General features: G+C 43.3%; 1 protein-coding gene across 1 annotated transcript; it reads left to right on the top strand.

Annotated features, from left to right (window-relative positions):
* Window positions 1-220: 220 nt before the first annotated feature.
* On the top strand, window positions 221-12,852 carry LOC310841183 (pantetheinase-like). The gene is made up of 7 exons (XM_083731769.1): window positions 221-487; window positions 735-865; window positions 5,532-5,724; window positions 7,141-7,435; window positions 8,597-8,967; window positions 10,201-10,371; window positions 11,419-12,852. Exons 1-7 carry the CDS (start codon window positions 272-274, stop codon window positions 11,533-11,535), a joined length of 1,494 nt encoding a protein of 497 aa, XP_083587895.1. The 5' UTR covers window positions 221-271; the 3' UTR covers window positions 11,536-12,852.
* Window positions 12,853-14,206: the final 1,354 nt, after the last annotated feature.

Genomic DNA, 14,206 nt, shown 5'->3' with positions numbered 1-14,206 from the left:
TCTGATGTACCTTCTTCAGCCCTCTGCATGAACTCACCAGCTTTAGATTGGCGGCGCTTGCTTTTAGGTCAACAAACACTGTTGTTAGAAGAGCCTGCTTTTCTGCCTTGTGCAAGACTTTAATCCAAGGTTCATTCAGTTTGCTGAGTTTGGCAATCTGCATTTCACAATTTTACTGTCCCATGATGGGAGCTTCAGGAACTTCTTTAAAAACCAGGTAACCTCCTAGGTCTTTCTCATTCTGAGCAGCAGACAGGCAGATCCCACCAGCATGGTGATCTTCCAGCTTCACATTTGTGCTGCATTTCTGATGGGCATGATTCTCTCTTCTACTGCCTTAGAGGATACCTTCATTGCCGCTGTCTATGAGCATGCTGTGATACTGACAGGAGACACTCCGAGAAATGTCTCTCGAGCAGAAGCCTTGGAGCTGATGAACAGAAATCTAGACATCTTAGAAGGAGCCATCAAAACAGCTGCCCAGCAGGTACTACTGCATACCAGTTAGAGCAGATCAGCAGCAGCAACATCAGGGACTAGTAAACCTTTGGTCCTCCAGACTGCAACTCCCATCATCCCTGGCCACTGCCCATGATGCTGTCTGAGGCCAATGGGAGTTGGAGCCGAACAGTATCTGATGGGCCACAGATTCCCCCATGCTGAGTTGGATAGCAAGCTTTTGATGGCAGTATTTGTCCTGGGGTTAATATGTCTGAACTGATGTCTTTTTGCAGGGCGCCCACATCATTGTGACACCTGAGGATGCCCTTTATGGCTGGGTCTTCACCCGAGAAACTCTATATCCTTACCTGGAGAATATACCAGATCCGCAAGTAGACTGGATTCCATGCAATGAGCCAAAAAGGTATTTTCTTGCCTGTTTCATGTTATTCATTAAGATAAAAACAGAAGCAGCTCCGGGGTGTAGCCTCAAAATCAGAAAATATGACTCAGATTCTTCTTTACAAACACACCTTCATTTGTTGTGGTGAAGTAATAGTGGAGTTCCCTGGTGCTTTTCAGGATACATGCAGGATGGCAATTCCAGTACAATGTGGCATTTGTTCCTTTTTTTGGTTGGTTAAGAAATCCTGCCTAACACTATTGACCTGTTTAACCTAGAGAAGAGGAACTTAAGGGAGACATGGGAACAGTCATTCCTCAAATATCTGAAGGGCTGTCAGGGAGGAGATAGAGCACACTTGCTCTCTGTTACTCCAGAGTAGGACTAGAACTAACAGTTGGAAATGGCAAGGGAATAGATTTCAGTTAAAGGAAACTTCCTAACAGTAAGCCGTTTGGCAGTAGCACAAGGGATTCAGGAGATGATGAGGAAGTTAAGCAGAAGCTTAAGCAGAGGAACGCTGTCATCAGGCAAGTCCCAGCAAAGGAAGAATGGATACAAAAGCTTATGGAATATGAAGAAATGGTAAAACTTACTGGAAGAATAAGAAATAAAGATAAACTTTTTATAAAAGAATGGAAATGGTTTATTGAATATTTACAGATAAATTGTAAACGGATTTATAAAAACTGGCAGGATTATTGTAATAATCTGCAGCTACATAAGAGTAGGTATATAAAGAAAACAAATAAATGAGCAAGTTAAGTTAATTTGGATATGCAGAAGATATTAAAAATAAATTTAAGGAACCGCAGAAAGAGGGGGAAGGAAATCAAGTTTTAAAATGTCAAAATGACTGTAAAATCAGTGAAATGTATATATCTGAAAAATATAAATATATTTTTTTTAAAAAAATGGAATGCTGTCCTCAGGCAAGGGGGTAGCCTGGATGTCTTCTTGGATTCCTTCCAACTCTATGATTCTATGTTCACACACTTTTATTTATTTAACAAAACTTATTTATACTGCTGGATTGTAAAAAGCCTCAAACGGTTTACAAAGAGCTAAGATGAAACCCTGCAGATTATAGATTTTAAACAGTTTTTAACAGGTTTTTTTCAAAATATATGAACAATGATTAGAATCAAAAGTAGCTAAACATACATGTAACATTTACATTAAACAAAACTATAGGAAACAGGTGCCAAAAAGAGTACAGTGTTACCTCGGGTTAAGTACTTAATTTGTTCTGGAGGTCTGTTCTTAACCTGAAACTGTTCTTAACCTGAAGCACCACTTTAGCTAATAGGGCCTCCTGCTGCCGCCGCACCGCCAGAGCACAATTTCTGTTCTCATCCTGAAGCAAAGTTCTTAACCTGAAGCACTATTTCTGGGTTAGCGGAGTCTGTAACCTGAAGCGTATGTAACATGAAGCATATGTAACCCGAGGTACCACTGTACAGGGAAAGTGTCTGCCTGAAGTCAATTGATATGGGATTCCAATGAGAAGATAAAATCCAGTTTGAAAATTCATATCAGCATTCTATTCTTCCTGTTCAGGGAAGTTTTTAATATGTAATGCTGTACGGTTTTTAACACTGATTGGGAGCCGCCCAGAGTGGCTGGGAAAAACTCAGCCAGATGGGCGGGGTATAAATAATAAATTATTATTATTATTATTATTATTATTATTATTATTATTACTACTACTACTACTATATGCCTGGATAGGCTTTCTGAATTTAAATATATATTAAACAGGCAGCAAAAGTTACAGTGATGACACCTGCCTAAAAGATTTATTGCTTATACATGAAAAAAATGAGTATAATGCACATGCAACAGGGCAAGTTCCGCAAGTCAAAGCAGTTGTCTGGGGAGATCCAAGGTAGGGCGATCCTGCAAATAAACGGACTCCAAGGTGTTACGGATTTTATATGCCAATAGTGACACTTTGAATTTGGCCTGGTGACAAATGGGCAACCAGGGCAGAGATGTTCTGTGCTGACATGGCTTCACTCTTGCCATTTTGCACTAGCTGCAGTTTCCAGATCAAGCACAAGAGAAGCCTGACTCAGAGTGGATTCCTGTAATCCAGTCTTGAAGTCAGCAGTGTCCCAGCTTCTGTGACCACGCTCTCCAGTTCAGGAACAATTGCAGATGCTGCACCAATCACAGCTGATAAAAGCTCTTTCTAGCCACTGAGGTTACCTGGGCCTCCAGCGACAGAGCTGGACCCAGAAACACCCTCATGCTGCTCTTGTTGAGAGTACTAAAATCAAGGAACTCTTTTGAGATTGCTCTCTTACATTTTATTTGAGTGGTGTTGCAATTCACAAGTTTTGATAGTGACCTAATTGGGGCAGCCACCACTTAAAAGGAATTCTCAGTGAAAGCATCTGCCAATGAGAATCCATGTCATTTGATTTTTAAAAAATACCAGATCCCATTAAAGATGGGATCTGGTTCCTAGGAATAGTGATCAAAAAACACACTCTACTTAACCATGAACCTAGTAAATTTGCTTCTAAGTAAACACATTTAGGAGCAGATATCAGATTACCTACAATGGGCAAATAAAACAAAACCCAAAATTCTAGACGTCTGAAAGTATTGTACCTGATTCAATTTAGAAGCAATGCATCTGTTTGCTCAATTGTCTGCCAGGAGGTGGCAGCAAAGGGGCGCTTTTTCCACATGTCCTGTGAGATTTTCCTTAGTCATTCACGGGACTTCCCCGCTTAGTGGATCTTGGTTCTCTATAAAAGAGAAATTCAGTCATGTGCTGATTCACTCCTAGTGGATTATTTAGCAATAATACTAAACAGAAAAACAAAACTGTCATTGTATAAATGGCCTGATTCATGTCTGCCAAATAAACTTTGCAGGAAGTATTTCTTTTAACAAATTTACTTGGTTAAAAATAGCATGTTGAAACAGTTTTCCTTTTTAAAAAGAACAGTTTAGAAGGCAGTCCTGTGCACCCTTACTTGGAAGTAAACGCTGCAAACTCAGTGAGACTTACTTCTGTGTAGGCATGCATAGGACTGCATAATCCAAACTAAGTTGCATTAGTGCAAAATTACATGTAAATGTTTAATCATTTGCTGATAAATGCCACAAAGGTAGTTGGCAGGTGGCTTAAATTATATCGAAGTCAACTGGGTTTTAGCAGCCTGTTGGCAAGATTGTAGACAATGGTCTACTAGTAACAGGTAATAATGTTAGTAATATGCAAAGGTTGCTCCTGGTTTAAAAAAACCCTGTTCTTTGCTCAAGGTGCTACATTAGAACACCCATAGAAATAAAGAGGACAGATTATGCATGATCACAGAATTATCTTGAGGACATGTGTCGAAAGGACACTATGGATCCTCTGAGCCAAACCTGAAGCATTTTAAGAGCATTATTAAAAAATACCACTCAACTGCCTTAAAACAATAATATTCATTGTAAAAATTATTAGCGGAGAGACAAGGCTCCTCATCGTAAAATAAATTGCTATATTTCCCATGTCTTCTCTGCTTACATCATTCATTCTCATAGTATAGTCCTCCTATAAATTAAGATAATGAATTAATTAGGATGATGAGCATGAAGGAAGCTGATAAACCTAGACTTGCAAGTTGGACAGAAGAGAGTATTTGTACTGGATAATCCAGGCTGTTCTTGATAAGACTTCTGCTGATGCCCAGTTACATCCATATGCTTAGCACCAGACCTGTCAGTTCAATCACAGTCTGCACTGTACTCCGTGACTCATTTAACTCTCTCTGCACTTATATTACCAACATGTCCTGCCTACACTGCCCACATGCTGCAGAAGGTGGATGGATCATATGGGAAGGGTATACTTGCATATGAATACAGATCTTGAATGCCTAGACTCCCAAACAAATCAGCTCCCAAACGATTGAAACCCAGAAGTGAGTGTTCCAGTTTTCAAATGATTTTTGGAAGCCGAACATCCAATGGGGAGTTTCTTGCAGCCAATCAAAAGCCGTGCTTTGGTTTTTAAACTTTTTGGAAGTCAGACGGACTTCTAGAACGGCTTCTGTTAAACTTCCAAGGTACAACTATATGGGCATAGGCATCACTTTACACCAAGGAGACTACAAGCAGTGGAAGAACATGCACCGGCCTCAATCTTGGGCCTGTGCTGCATTCAAAATAGAGTCAGTGTGAACCAACACAGAGACAACTTGCTTGTTTTTTAAAAAAAAAACTTATACCGGTCTTTGCCACTGTAACATAAACAGAAATGTGACACCGTTTTATTGCTGCTTTAAGATATCCTTGATCTTTTCTCTGGTCACTTCATGATCTTTTCCCACTCACTCCATCTCCATCCCTGGACAAAATCTTTCCAAAGCAACATTCCCAATCTGGTGCCCTCCAGATGTTTTGGACTACAACTCCCATCAGCCACTGCTAGTATGGCTGGTCATTTCAAGGGCAGCAGGTTGGAGGAGGCTGATCTAAAGCCATGAATATTTATTGGACCAGCTTCTTTTTTTCTGTCCCCAGCCTGGTAAGAACGGTCTTTATTAGACCTGAAACCATGCATTCTTATTTTAATCTGCCACATTCTGAACTGATAGAGTTCACAAATGATCAGAATTAAATTGGTCTCTCCCCATTTTAATAGACTTTGTATCGATGATTGACTTCTTCCTTTCAACATTAGGTTTGGCTCGAATCCAATACAGGGAAGACTCAGCTGCATAGCAAAGGAGAACTCCATTTATGTGGTTGCCAACATGGGGGACAAGAAGCCATGCAACCACAGTGACCCCCAGTGCCCAAGTGACGGTCGCTATCAGTACAATACAGACGTTGTTTACGATACGGAAGGGAAATTTGTGGCACGTTACCACAAGGTAAGCACTCTTCTCCGTTTTGGTTCAGATGTTGCTGGACTCTGTCAGGCCCAGTCAGTTTGGCCAATGGTCAGAGACAATGGGAGTTTGTTCTCCAGGGGGCTGCAGGTTCTCCATTTGCTATAGAAAGCACAGTAATGCACCCTAGAGTCGACACCAGGCATAGGAAAACTCTGCCCTCCAGATATTTTGGGACTACAAGTCCCATCACCCCTGACCACTGGTCCTCTTAGCTAGCGATGATGGGAGTTGTAGTCCCAAAACATCTGGAGGGCCGAGTTTGCCTATGCCTGGTCTACACAAACACAGATAGTAATGCAAATTAATATACGTAGCTCAATTTGAATTAGAAGGAAAAGGAACTCCCATTTCTCCCACCCAAATAAGAGGCAGGTGTGCACTCATATGGAGCAGGCAGAGAAGCTGCACCAGTATGCATGGATGTGTCTCACTGAAAGAGAAATCACAATATTTGAGATGTTTGCTGTAAGGACTGTTACCATAAAGCACCAATGCGGCAGCAAGCAAAGGCTCTAGCAGCTTCATCAGCTGCTGGTGGCTGGAAAGCCAGACAGGATGTTTGTGACTGTTGCCATGGGAACATAGGGGCAGTCCATTCTGTACTGAGCACCGAATGTTAGCTCAGTGTGTGTGTCATATGACCCGTACTGGAAGTACATGGGTGGAGTTTGATTCTCACTGCTGTTGAGTGCAGACATGTTTCTCTGTACTGCTATAAGAGACAGAAATAAAGGATGTAAATAGATTTCTGTCTGCTTCTTTCCCCTCCCTGGGGATACCAAAGGGGAGAGAGAAGGAACGGTGTGTTCTTCTCACACATCTGCGAAGAATCGCCGAGACCTCGCCTGCTTATCTGCCGGGAGTAGCAGCGGGGAGGTCGACAAGGAATATCTGCCGGTGCCTACGTTGTGGCACATTCCTCTGACCCAGGCAGAATTCCAACAGAATTCACTTGTAGATGGTTTTCACAAGATAATCCAGCCCTTGTAAGTGTGCTGAAAAACAGGCAACACCACCAACTTCTAGGAGAATAACTGTAGGTCAGTAGTAGACCAGCCTCTTTGCACGCAGAAGGTCCCAGTTTCAGTCCTGGCATCTTCAGGTAGAGCTGGGAATGTCTCTTACCTGAAATCCTGGAAAGCCACTGCCAGTCAGTGAAGACAAGAGTAGGCAACACAGTGCCCTCCAGAAAGTAGCAGACAGCATCTTCTATCATCTTTGACATTGTCCTGGCTGGTGGCCTTTGGAGGGTACCGTGTTGGTTTCCCTGATCTAGACAATATTGAGCTATATGGATGAATGGTCTGACTTTGTGTTCCTAATACTATTTTTCCTGTCTCCACGAGGTGCTTTTCTTCCAATAATATCTGTATATATTTTCTGTCTTATAAACAGTACAACCTTTTTGCTTCTGAAGTATACTTTAATTACGCCAAGGACCCACAGTTTGTCACCCTCAACACCTCCTTTGGGAAGCTTGGCCTTATGACTTGTGCCGACGTTCTTAATTATCGCGAACCTGCCATCTCGCTGGTGGAGGAGTACAAGGTGGACACCATTCTCTTCCCAACTGCTTGGCAGAATGGCCTGCCGCTCTTGTCTGCTGTTGAGTTCTACTCAGCCTGGGCAATGGGGATGCGTGTCAACTTCCTTGCTGCTAATATAAACAAGCCCAGCTTGGACATTACTGGTAAAGTGCTACCTTGAATAATTTCAGTGTAGACATAGATCTGGCCATTTGAGTGTGGGAAAGAGCACGGGGGGGGGGCGGGAAGGATTAACCTATGAATTGCTATTTTAAAAATGTGATTTCCTTCAGAGATCAACCTTATAAAATAATGATGGCGAACTGTAGCCCTCCAGATGTTGCTGGACTATAGCACCCATTGGCCATGGTGCCTGGGGCTGATGGGAGTTGGAGTCCACCATCATCTGCTACCAGTGCTTAAGTCACAGTTATGAACTCTCTACCAGCCTCTTTCAAGACGGGCGATGAGCGCACAATGATATTCTGCAGGCAACACATTATTTGCATTAATACTTTATTTGTCTTCACATGCCCAGTGCTGACCCAATACATTTTGCAGCTTGAGGCAAATGACAAAACGGTATGGGCCAATTCCACATACAGAAGCAGTTGGAATTTACTTCAGCACTGGCAAAGGGACAGCATCCTCCACTGTTTGTGTGTGTGTGTGTTTGCTTAATGCATTTATATCCCACCTTTCCCCGTATTTAGCTCAAGGTGGTGTGCATGATTCTCTCTCGCCTCATTTAATCCCCTCAACAACCCCAGGAAGTAGGTTATTCTGAGAGGTAGTGACTCGCCCAAGGTCACCAGTGGGGTGAGTGGGGATTTGAAACCTGGTACCCCAGGTCCTAGTCTGACACTCTCACCACGACACCCCACAGGCTTTGAGGGTAACATGCTAACTTAAGGGGTTGCACACAGCTCTATTCTAAGTAGAAGAGAACATCTGGGGACTAACGCCACTTCCCAGGATCTGTTGCCTACCTTGCTTTGTCTAATGAGATGCATTCCCTGCTGAAGCTATTTGTGTGTGGGACCTTTGGCTTTCCAGATGTTGCTGAACTACACATCCCATCATCCCTGGCCATTGGCCGTGCTTGCTGGGACTGATGGGAATTGTAGTTCAGCAAATTATCCACAACTGCTCCAGTCACTTCCCACCATTTGTCCTATGCATTAGGTTCTAGCCCCAAATCAGTGAATTGAGATTCTGCTCTACAGTACTTCCCTTTACCATTGCTGTTAGTACTCCATTCATGTTGGTAAAGGAATGGAATAGTAAGACTTATGCCTCACCCCAGTGTCTTTTGCCATCCACAGGGAGTGGTATCTTTACACCTGAAGGAGCCAAGGTGTATCGCTTTGATATGAAAACCCAGACTGGAAAACTCCTGGTTGCGGAAATCAATGCTCGCCCCCGTCTTTCCCCCACATACCCTCCTGCTGTCAACTGGAGCTTATATGCTTCAAATATCAAGCATTTCCCCGCAAGCCCAGTTTTTACTGCAAGCTTCTATTTTGATAATTTCACCTTCACTGAACTCTCTCGAGAAGCTGGAAACCACACCGTCTGCCAAAAGGGCCTCTGCTGCCACTTGAGCTACAAGATGGCAGAGAAGGGAGAGGATGAGGTTTATGCATTCGGCGCCTTTGATGGGCTTCATGTGATCGAAGGGGAATATTATCTGCAGGTAAAGGGTTTTGTGAGGTAGGATGAGCAGGCCATGTGGAAGGGAAATGCCCTACCAGTGGGAGCAAGGGAGAATGTGGCTCAGTCCTCATTTAAAGGCAAACCTACCCAGCTCGGAACAATATGTGAACCAAAACACAGCCATCATTTTAAATGGCACGTTCCTGAATTTTGCACTTCACTTCTCCAGCCAAGTAATATGTCCAAGTAATATGGTGAATTTTCTTGCGAACTGAATTTAAGACTGGAAAAACGAGAAACCGAGAGAAAAAGAAACTGATAGCATTTCCCATCCCTACCTACCAACAATGTCTAGGATACATGTGTTTCAGAGCCTTTGAGGAAACCGGAAGCTGTACTCTCCAGAAGCTTTTCTAAAAGCCTGTAAGAATCATTAGAGGGATTACTACTGAAGAAAAGAATAATCCCTATAAGACACCTCCCTGCTTTAGAGCACAGCCATTGCTTAGAGCAGAGCTGGCTGCAGCTGTTGGACTCTCATTCCCATCATCTCTGATCATTGACCTCACTGTCCGGGGCTGATAGAAGCTGAAATCCAACAAATCTGGAGGGCCACAGATTCCGCACCCCTGATATAGGGGGTGGGGATTATATATTACATTCATTACATGATTTGAAAAATTCTAGTAGGATTCTGGAGAAAATAAGTCTGCTGAAGTCATTGAAGATGGTAGTCCCTTTACTTAACACAGTGCCAACATGTGGCTTCCTGCTTAACATCATATTCTGTCTTGGGTTTGTTTGCTTTTTACTGCAAGTGTCATGCAGATGCTAAGTACTCCCGGTATTGCATAGAGTTTTTCGAAGGATGCACACAAAAGCACAATGCATTTTATTTTATTTTTACAGGAAAGGCCTTAGAATTCTCTGTTGATTCAAAAGCAATCCTTGTTTGTTGGTTCTCACAAGGGAAACAAAAGAAAGATCCCCCCCCCCCAATCCCATAACCTCAATACTGTATTGCAAAAAGAACACTTGTTTATTTCTTCCAAATATTCTAGAGTTGTCTCAAAATAATCAGCGAAAGCCATCTTCTTCTTCAGGCTTAATATTGTGCAGTGTTAGCATTGGTTTGTGTACTGTTTTGAATCACAACAGCATCCTGTATAGCCCACTTAAATGGGAAGTATCTTCCTCCATTCCATAAACACAAGGCTCTTTGAATGGCTTAGTTCCACAAAATAACCTTTCCCACAACCCTCTCTTTCCATAGATATGCACACTACTGAAATGTAAGAGCACAGACTTGAAATCATGCGGGGAGCCAGTTGATACAGCTCATACAAGATTTGACTCCTTCACCCTCAGCGGCACCTTTAACACAAGCTACGTGTTTCCGGAAGTCTTGCTCACTGAGACTCAGCTGACCACTGGAGAATTTCAGGTAAGGGCCAAGGTGGCTTCAGACTTCTGCAAAAGCAGTGACCCAAGCCATTTCTTAGATTAAAACAGCTCCTCCTCTCCATCTCTCAAAACAGTTGTGCTCCTAATCATTCAATAGTCACAGCCTTCTTTCTACCTAGCACTGAACTTTTTGAACAGCTCTTCCTGCTATGTTTGTGTGAATTTAGTCTCTCTCATCTTGCTTGTAGCAGAGTAGGGTAGTGAACTTGTGGCCCTCCAGATGGGAATGAAAGCCCAGCAGCATCTGAAGCGCAGGGGTGGAGCTTGGTCATATGCCACCCTGGGCAAGGCCATTTGATGCCCTCCCTCCAGCTTACGGCGGGCATTGGGAAAGAAGTGTGGGGTTCTGGAAGGGTCTTAGAGCCTTCCCACCTCTCTCCCAAAGCCTGGCAAGCACTTGCCCAGCTTTGGGAAGGGGGACTCTAGGACCCTAGCAGAGCCCTCACACCTGCTTCCCAAAGCTGAGCAAGTGCCCTAAATCTGCCTCTGTGAAGGGCCACAGGTTCTCCAGCCCTGGCCTACAGTATTCAGGCAGGCTGAGGCCTAGTCTACCCACTTTCCTTGCTTGCTCATTGACAAACAGTCCATGGAAGCTGCTGTTATGCACGTCACTCAGTAATTCTAAATGTATTTTGGGTGCAGGCACATAACTCTCACGGAAAACTGCTACAACTTAAAAAGAATTGCATTACTTTTCACCATAGTGGGGAAGACTGCGGCCAGGTGACCGGCTGGCTCAGTCTGCTGTCTAGGTGACAGGTGTTGGCGGACAGCTATTAGGGCCCTGCTCACCCTTCTTTATTTTTAAACTGGACTTGGACTGGGCAAGGATGCCTTCAAACAGGAGGATGTCCTGTGCAAAGAAGGATGCAAGGCCACCCTGTATCAGAGAACAAGAAAAAAAACCGTTGATTGCAAGCACCTGTAACTTTCCAGTAATAAACGTTTGTCTGTATTTTCCTATGTATTCTAAGCCAAACATGCTTCCCAATGTATAACTTTTTGCCTGCCCTTTCCATCCCCCCAGGTATTGACTGACGGACGTTTGACAAGCAATGGCCTATCAAAGCCAGTCCTATCTGTGGCTCTTTTTGGAAGGTGGTATGAAAGGGACCCGCCACATCCAGAGGGTGCTCCTTCATAAGACTCATCCAATCACTATCATGACTTTTGTGGGTGCTTATACAACAAAGGCGGAATGAACACGATCAGTGTGTTCTGCTGCAGGACAAACCAAATAGCTTGTTTTAGGAGCAGTTATCAGCCACAAAGAGGAGATGAACACACCATCTAGCTACATGGCAGTTTCCCATTGCTTTAAACAGGAGCATGGGGCATACAATGAAGAAGGACTTTGGCTTTAGACTTGATTAATATTTGTGTTCCTCCTCTTGGTTGTACCCAAAAGAAATCTGCTGCTAGGGCAAATACAAACTATAATCCAGGGTGGGGAACCAGTGGCTCTCCAGAGGTTGTTGGACTCCAACTCCCATCATTCCTGACCTCAAGCCACACTGGCTGGGGAGGTTGATGGGAACTGGAATCCAGCAGCATTCAGAGGGCCACAGGTACCCTCCGCCCTGCTGTAAGCATTCAGATGACTAATTTGTCGTCTATCAGAAAGAAATAAACATTTCTTTGCTTTTCCTGAAACCTGTACCCTGCTCAATAGGGCCAATACTTGATAAAAGGTCTGTCGTCTGGTTCATTCTGAGAAAGCACGCGAAATGAACCTTTGTTGTTTGTGGGTGAGTGAGCAGTCTTGCCCACACTTCATGAAGATCCAAGGCCCTCTTTAGGTCCAGGACCGAAATTTGTGAGTTTGTAATCTTCCTGCTGCACAAATCATATGTCAGATTCCAAAATGGAGTCAAACTCAAACTCAGTCCCCAAAAGGATTCTGGGAAAGATGTGCTGCATGTGTTCTGATCCAGTTTCTTGTTCCTTACTTGGGTCTCCAGCTGTGTTGTTCAGAGACTTATGCATACACTTGGGGAGGAATTCAACTAACCAGTCCTGCTAGCAGGAGCCCACAAAATGGCTTCTACTAGTACAATATGGCTTTCTTCCTCCTCCCTCATGTATGCCCCCATGCTTTCCAAAATTGGCTCTGTGGGGTCAAGAGAAGCCCCCAAATAGTGCACAGAGGAAGGAGAGGGGAGATTGTTACATTAGCCAAGCAAGAATACTTGCACCGACTAAGTGCTGTGTTAAATTTCTCCCCTGGTTTCTTAACTCATGGAAACTTGCAATTACGTAAGTTGATGGACTTTGTTTTTCATTTCAGGCTTAATCAGTTAGATGTGCAATTTACTTCTGGTTGTTAGATGTCTCTGTGAATACTCAGTTTGAGTGGAAAGGCGACTCACTTACTTTGTAATGAATAAAATGTTTTGAATTGTCGTTTTTATGTTTACATTACTTTTGCCCTTAAAATAAATATCATGCTTTAGTAAAGTAATTCCCCTTGGCTTATTTTGACATATATACACTCTGGTCCAAAACACCATTTTGTTATAAGTTGCTACACTGTACTGTGGTAAGTAAATCTTAAAAGAGAGAAGAATGGCGAGCCTGAAAAAATAGCCTATAAATTAGACTGAGAGGTAGTGACTGGCCCAAGGTCACCCAGTGAGCTTCATAGTTGACAAGGGATTTGAACCGCAGTGTCGCAAGCTAACCCACCATACTGGTCCATTGATCTTTCTTTTATTTATTTAGTACTGTTTTCTTCAAGGAAGTTGGCAGTATTATATATTTACTTACTTGTTCGTTTGTTTTGTTAAATTGATGTGAGAAACTTTGGGACTGCTACCCGTAAAACAGGTGTTCTGAGTCTCTGACCTATGAATCATCCGTTGGATACACGTTGGCTGTGTGAGGACATACTAAGCTAAGAAATGGGAGGCATTCAACTAAGTTTTACTAAAGGAGACTTGTTGAAATTTAATGGACCTAACTTAGATATGTTCATTGATTTCTGTGGGTCTATTCTGTTGTTGTTGTTGTTTAGTCATTTAGTCGTTTAGTCATGTCCACCTCTTCATGATCCCATGGACCAGACCACGCCAGGCACTCCTGTCTTCCACTGCCTCCTGCAGTTTGGTCAAACTCATGCTGGTAGCTTCGAGAACACTGTCCAACCATCTCGTCCTCTGTCGTCCCCTTTTCCTTGTGCCCTCCATCTTTCCCAACATCAGGGTCTTTTCCAGGGAGTCTTCTCTTCTCATGAGGTGGCCAAAATATTGGAGTCTCAGCTTCAGAATCTGTTCTTCCAGTGAGCACTCAGGGCTGATTTCCTTAAGAATGGATAGGTTTGATCTTCTTGCAGTCCATGGGACTCTCAAGAGTCTCCTCCAGCACCATAATTCAAAAGCATCGAACCCAATAGTTATAGAAATATGAATAATCACTCTAGATGTTACCATTTTGATTTTAAACAGCTTTAGATTTAGCTGAAAACCACAATCCTGGCAAGAGATTGAAAACTATTGGCTGACAGGACTGTGACATCATTGCTTAGATTCCACAGCCACTGCAGATCAGTTTGTAGGCTATTCCATTTGGAGTTTCTGTTTACAGCCTTGGCCCAGTATACCTGAAGGAGCGTCTCCCCCCTCATCGTTCTGCCTGGACACAGAGGTCCAGCGCTGAAGGCCTTCTGGTGGTTCCCTCACTGTGAGAAGAGAAGTTACAGGGAACCAGGCAGAGGGCCTTCTCAGAAGTAATGCCCTACCTGTGGAATGCCCTCCCATCAGATGTCAAGGAGTTTAAGAACTACACAACTTTTAGATGACATCTGTATCAAGAAGTTT

The sequence above is a fragment of the Podarcis gaigeae genome, assembly GCF_964106915.1.
Source record: "Podarcis gaigeae genome assembly, chromosome: 3".
Lineage (NCBI taxonomy): Eukaryota > Metazoa > Chordata > Lepidosauria > Squamata > Lacertidae > Podarcis > Podarcis gaigeae.
Note: the sequence above shows the minus strand (reverse complement) of the source record. Positions and strands in the feature narration are given on the sequence as shown.

Coding starts and splice junctions, on each gene's coding strand:
- LOC310841183 (XM_083731769.1), top strand. CDS start 272: ATGGTGATCTTCCAGCTTCACATTTGTGCTGCATTTCTGATGGGCATG. Junction 488..734: donor TCAAAACAGCTGCCCAGCAG/GTACTACTGCAT, acceptor GTCTTTTTGCAG/GGCGCCCACATCATTGTGAC. Junction 8,968..10,200: donor AAGGGGAATATTATCTGCAG/GTAAAGGGTTTT, acceptor CTCTTTCCATAG/ATATGCACACTACTGAAATG.